This window comes from Calidris pugnax, unplaced genomic scaffold (assembly GCF_001431845.1).
Source record: "Calidris pugnax isolate Ruff unplaced genomic scaffold, ASM143184v1 scaffold75, whole genome shotgun sequence".
NCBI lineage: Eukaryota > Metazoa > Chordata > Aves > Charadriiformes > Scolopacidae > Calidris > Calidris pugnax.
Genome location: NW_015090908.1, coordinates 753870 through 760402, shown reverse-complemented (window position 1 = coordinate 760402; position 6533 = coordinate 753870). Strand labels below are relative to the sequence as shown.

General features: G+C 53.3%; 1 protein-coding gene across 2 annotated transcripts in view; it reads left to right on the top strand.

Annotated features, from left to right (window-relative positions):
• Nucleotides 1-6326, top strand: part of PCBP3 (poly(rC) binding protein 3) — a 57784-nt gene extending 51458 nt beyond the window's left edge. For both annotated transcript variants that reach the window (XM_014949248.1, XM_014949247.1), the window contains one exon: nucleotides 5983-6326. In XM_014949248.1, coding sequence (XP_014804734.1) covers nucleotides 5983-5997 — 15 coding nt within the window. In that variant the 3' untranslated portion in view covers nucleotides 5998-6326. The remainder of the gene's footprint in view (nucleotides 1-5982) is intronic.
• The last annotated feature ends 207 nt before the right edge of the window (nucleotides 6327-6533 follow it).

The window sequence follows — 6533 nt, the reverse complement described above, 5'->3', positions numbered from 1 at the left end:
GTGGAGTCCCCTTCCTTGGAGATTTTCAAGACCCGCCTGGATGCTCCTGAGTAACATGCTCTAGCTCTAGGCAATCCTGCTTCAGCAGGGGAGTTGGACTAGATGATCTCTATGGTCCCTTCCAACTCTAAAATTCAGTGAAATTCAGTGAAATTCAGAGCGCGTGGAACTGGGTTTTGCCTTTTCCCAGTGGCGGTTCAGCTCGCTTCATTCAAATGGAGTCCTGAGTGATGTGCTCTGGGCAACCCAGCTTTGGCAGGGGAGTTGGACTGGGTGATCTCTAGAAGGTCCCTTCCAACACCAACAATTCCATGATTCCATGAAATGATGTCTGCTTGCTCAGTCGTTAAATCTGGAGGTGCATTCAAGGGACCTGAGCAGTCAAAGGACTCTCGATATGACAAATCAATCACAATTCTGCTTTTTTGCTCTGATCCAGGATGCCTTTAGGTTTTAGCTACCTGGAGACCATTTCTAATAGCAAAAGACATTTGAGCAACTCTAGCTGGGAAATGACAGCCCTCCTGCAAATGGAGCTGGGGGTTTCTCAACCTGGGCAAAAAATGATACATCTATGCTGGGCCCTTACAAAGCCTATGTTTATTCAACTCCTCTTGCTCAGGAATCCCTTCCTCAGGGGAGAGAGAGACACAGCCCGACCTGCTGCCTCTCCCCACTGTGCATTTAGATTTTAGGGGGGGCAGGAAGGAGTTAAATCCCCTCGCCATAGGGCTGGAGAGAGGAGAGTCTGTGGAAAGCCTTGTGTGGGATCCTGCAGGAGGGGATGCAGTGAAGGATGCAGTTGCACTGGCGTGGACGAGGCATCCCTACTTCTGACTTTGTGGCTTCTCTTCGGGGTCACATTTCTGAGGTTATTTTGCAATTTAAAAAAAAAAAAAAAAAACAACCAAAAAACCCCCAAATAAACCCCAAAACTCCAGTGTTACGTGGGAACCTAGCAGCTTATCAGCATCTGGGCTTGAGCTAGGCCTGGAGAAAGAGGTGTTTAAACAATCGCAGCGTCTCCTGGGAACATGTTGATGACAGCAATGATAACAACAAAATCACAGGGAATGTATCAAACTCGGCTTTGATTTCTTTGGTATGGCTTAAAAGGCGATTTGCTGTTTTCTTTGGCAGGAGCCTCAATGTTCTGCTTTTACTCGTGTTATGTTTTGGCTTTGCAATTTATATGAACTTAAAATGCTCTAGTAATGCATCCACAGCCATGCCACTGAGAAAAATGTATGCACATCTCTCATATTGAAGTGAATATTCAATACAAGGTGAAAGTCCCTGTTAATCAACAGAATAGCTTTAACACATTCCTTTTCTACCTCAAAGCAATGCATTTTATCCAGAAAAATGATTCAACATTTCTGGAAGTAACCGACTCGGTATTACTCATTCCAACTCTTTGGGAATGTGTTATTTTGTGGGAAATTGTTACTTTGGCAGGAAAGTGTGAGTCCAATGCCTCCCCCTGCCCCCGGAACACTGTGGCTTTCCATCATGCAGGGGCTGGCTGAGGTCTGAGCTCGACCCCTTGGGCTTCAGCTGAATGTTTCCACTCACCCCCATATCCTTTCCAGGTCATGCTCCCAAAATTAAGTGTTTGGAGTTTTGTTGTGTGCATTTTGTTCTTTGACTGTTACTTGCAAATCTAGTACATAGTGGAGTTGAAAAAAGAACATTTCCCCTGAGGGAAAGTGGCTTTCATCAGGGAGAGTCTTTAAATTTAATACTCTCTTTTAGTTGTAATTCAGGGGTTTTTTAATGTATTCATGGTAGTCGCTTTTAATTATGCTAATTTCAAGCTTATGGCCCATTAGCAAGGGTAATCTCACCCCTCCGGTGCTGGCAGAGGTAGGGTTTCATGGGGATGACTCTGTGCTGTGGGAGGGATGAACCCTTTCCATTTTCTCCTTGGCCACAGGGCTGGAAGGATGGTGCAGGCTTAGCACAAACCCTTTCTGACATCTTTCTCCTTGCCATTTGTGGAAGAGGAGAGCCCAGCAGCCCATCTCCCCTAACCCTGCCTGGCTGGAGCCCCCAGCCCCGAGGAGGTACCCCGGTCCCTGTCCCTGGGCCCCTCTCGGGCTCATCACTAGATGTCCCCCTTGACCAGCTTTTTGCATGCAGCTGGAGCAGCGTTTGGGTTTCATAGAATCATAGGATCATAGAATTGCCCAGGCCAGAAGGGACCTCCAAAGGCCATCTAGTCCGACCCCCCCGCAGTCAGCAGGGACACCCCCAACTAGACCAGGTTGCCCAGGGCCTCGTCCAGCCTCACCTTGAATATCTCCAGGGATGGGGCCTCAACCACCTCCCTGGGCAACCTGTTCCAGTGCTCCACCACCCTCACAGTGAAGAACCCCCTCCTCATCTCCAGTCTAAATCTGTTCCCCTCCTGCCTGTGCTCAGCTGGCAGCAGATGTTCTCCCCAGCCTTCCTGTAGGCTCCCTTCAGGTACTGGAAGCTGGAAGCTTCAGGTACTGCTCAGCTGGCAGCAGACATGTCACACCGCTGGAGGTGAGAAGGAAGTGTCTCCTTCATTGGAGACACCATATTGGTGTGTCTCCTTCACCGGGAGACCAGCGTTGACATCCACCCAGCAGGCACTGTGTTCCCTCTGCAGGAACGGTCCCATCAGTGCTGGGACCTTCACAGAGCCACCCTAGCCCATCTGGGTGAGCGCTCACGGCTAGCAGCTCCCTTGGCCGTGGATGGCCTCGAGTATTAATACTCGAGTACAATACTCACACCTCGAGTATTGTGTCCAGTTTTGGGCACCTCAATCCAAGAGAGATCTGGAGGTGCTGGAGCGAGTGCAGAGGAGGGCAACGAAGCTGGTGAGGGGGCTGGAAAACAAATCGTATGAGGAGCGGCTGAGGGAGTTGGGGCTGTTTAGTGTGAGGAAGAGGAGGCTGAGGGGAGACCTCATCACTCTCTACAACTTCCTGAAAGGACACTGTAGAGAGGTTGGTGCTGGTCTCTTCTCGCAGGTAATTAGTGACAGAACAAGAGGGAATGGCTTCAAGCTCCAACAGGGCAGGTTTAGATTGAACATTAGGAAGGAATTTTTCACCCAAAGAGTGGTCGGGCATTGGAACAGGCTGCCCAGGGAGGGGGTGGAGTCACCATCCCTGGCTGTGTTTAAGGGCCGTTTAGATGCAGTGCTGAGGGACATGGTGTAGGGGAGGACTTTGTAGAGTAGGGGAGATGGTTGGACTCGATGATCCCAAGGGTCTCTTCCAACCTAGACGATTCTATGTCCCCGCGCTCTCCTGTTACACCAATACTCGATGATCCCAAGGGTCTCTTCCAACCTGAATGATTCTATGATTCTATGTCCCCGCGCTCTCCCTTTACACCAGTTGAACCAGGGGATGAAGTTGGTGGCACGAGGTCCCACCTTATGCTGACCCAAGCCCATTCCCTCTCACTGGCTTGGCATTTCACAACAGAAGGACAAGGCTTTGCTGTCCCCAGGGTCCCCAGCCCTCACTCTCCCCAGGGAGGTCAGCGTGTGCAGGCAGGGAGTACCACAAGGGCAGGAGCAGCTGTGCTGCTGCAATCTCCCTACTCCCATGGTGGATATCAGGGGGAGCTGGGGCTCTGCTGAGAGGGTTATTTTTGCTTTCCCTTGAAGAAAAAAAAATACATAATGCAGCTGTGGATCCTAATCCAGCGTGCTATGCTCCGAGCCCCAGGCCTCCATCCAAAGGGTAACGTGGCAGTGACTTACAGGAAGTACGGGGTGTACCGTATGTGCGACGCTCTCGGCTCCAGATGTGCAGCCCCCCTGCCGCCCCACCCCAGCACGGTTGTCCTGCGACGAGGAGCAAGAGACACCGGATCGCTCGGAAAGCATCCCGCGGGCTGAATCTAGCCAAGGGCAAAACCAGGCTGGCTCTGGGGTTCCCACACCCCTGTTTGGGTGGATTAGCTGCAGGGATGTCTCTTCCCAGAACCCACGCTCGCGCCAGCTCCGCGTACGGGGAACAAAACCGGATAGGAGATGAGCCAGACAAAAATGGAGCAGCAGGAGGAGGCTCCGCTTCCGAGCCCCATGCTGAACTGCGGCCTGTTGCTGATTTCACTGAGTTTCACTGAATTTTTTAGAGTTGGAAGGGACCATAGAGATCATCTAGTCCAACTCCCCTGCTGAAGCAGGATTGCCTAGAGTTTGTCAGAGCATGTTACTCAGGAGCATCCAGGCGGGTCTTGAAAATCTCCAGAGAAGGGGACTCCACACCCTCCCTGGGCAGCCTGTTCCAGGGCTCTGCCACCCTCACCGTGAAGTAGTTTTTTCTCGTATTTAAAACAGACATTTCTAGAAAGAACTGAAAGGGAAAGCTGGGATGTGCATGTGGGCTTGAGTATTTGAAGTACTCCCAGAGTGCTGTATTCTGGTTCCCTGTGGACAGTGTCTTAGCAGTAAAGCCTGCCTAAGGGCACTTGCCTCTGGGCCAAAAAGGGAATGAGTGATGCTTGGCTCTGGGACCTCTCTGGGTTTTGATACTTCGGATGAGACTCCGGGGAGTGGGATGCCCCAGGGAAGCACGATGGTGGTGGGCCACCAGCCAGCTGGCTGCATGAAGAGCTCAGGGACAGTGGGCTGGATGGGTAGAGCAGCATTGCTCCTGAATTCAGGGTGGCACGCTAATCCCTCTAAGGGGGTCGAACCACAATGGAAATCTCACAGGATTTCCCAGTGCAAAGGAGAGCAAGACAGCTCCATGACGTGCTCACCCAAAAGCTCTCGTTGACTGGGGCAGTGGGTTTTTTGGTGGTGCCCTTCAGGGAAGAGCTCCCACTCCGACGTCGTAGTGGTGTAACCAGGGGTGACTGCTGCAGCCGGTGCTGTGGGGATCCTAAGGGATGCTATGCTGCCAAGTGCTGCTCAGCACACAGCCCTGCTCTCAAACCTCTTTCGGGAGTGCTGCAGAGGAATGGTGTGCTGCTCCTCACTGCCTATAAAAAAGGCCAGTCAAAGGTGCAAACCTGACTCCCCAGAGAAACTGCCATTTCTGTTGTTTAAAACAAATTTTCAGTCACACAGTAGTATTTCTTCTTCTGCTTCTAGCAGATTTCCCCTCCAAATATTGCAGTGATTTCAGGATGCATGGGATGGTGTAGAACATCTTTAAATGCAGCAATGCTCAGAGAGGTTTTTCAAACTGAAAAAAAAGCTCGTGTGCATGCCCTCGTGCACCTGGGATGCGAGATTCAGCCTGTGATGCTTGTCCCCACTGTGCTGGGGCTACGTGCCCCCTGCTCCTTGTTGGCCAGAACACGGGCAGGGTGTGGGCTTTTCCCCTTAGTGCAACACCAAGCACAAAACCTACTCACAGGCAGAGGTGGGACAGGGGACTTCACCCTTCCCCAGTGCTCCTGTCCCGGCTGCTGGCTCCTGACCATCAGCTCCAGCCCCTTGATGCCTTCACCCTTGCCTATGACCCCCCAAAACTTGCTGCCTGGGCTGATGGGGCCAACAGCACCAGCTCTGCTCAGTCACCCTCCTCGCAGCCAGGAATTCGGGACAGAGAGAGGCAGGCAGGCTGGCAATGCTCAGCCCGGGGGCGTCCCGCAGCATGGAGCGTGGGGTCAAGGCATTTTCCCTGCACAAGGCCTTCAGATGGCTCCTCTGGAGCTCCCCAAAAGCTGCTCTCAGCACTCTGTGAGAGCCCACAAGGCAAACCCAGCAGCCCAGGGTGCCTACATAGGATGTGTTGGGGTGTGATCTCCAATGGCAAAGGGGTGTTTGTGTTGGTGTAGCAGATCTTAGCCCTGGCACGTCTTGCCCAGGCTTGGCCTTCAGCATGCAGGTGATTTCAGCATCATGCTGGAGAGATGCTCAGGGCATCGAGCAGGGCGCCGTGTCTGCATAGCCCAAGGCACGGCTGGGGCTGGGAGGGGGAAGCACCAGTGTTGGAGACATGGCTGAGCCCTGACCATCTCCCTTCATTGACCCTCCAGCTCTCCAGACCCTGATCCCCTTGGGAGGAACACCTTCCCCGCTTGACTGGAGCACCCCAGCGGACGTGGTGCCAGCGGCTGATGCTTGAGTTCCCCCCGAAGACGCTGCCAGCTTCCTGTGAGCTTCTCCCTCTCCTCCGTGGCACCCTTTGGGCCTGCAGCCCCCTGCCCACGGCTGCGCAGACCCTGCTCCCTTGGCTGTGGCACGGGGTGGCAGCGGGAGCAGAGGGCCTGAGCAGCAGCCTGCAGGGGGACAGCAGCTTGCAGCCAGCGTGCAGCAGTACCCGCTCCTGCAAGCAAGGATTTCCCCACTGCCCCTCTCTGCGCTTCTTTTTCACCCCTCACCCCCCCCCTGCTGCTTTGCAATGTATTTCTGTGGCTTATTTGTGTAATTGCAATAAAGCTTTTGTTGCTTGAGGTGTCCTCCGTGGTCAGAGGGAAGGAGGTTGGGGTGAGAGCAAAGAGAGGGTCCCTGGTGGGTGCACACGCTGCTCAGCTGGCAAAGCTGTGGCTTGGGCAATGGGGCAATCCATAGGAGTGGGGGGGGGGGG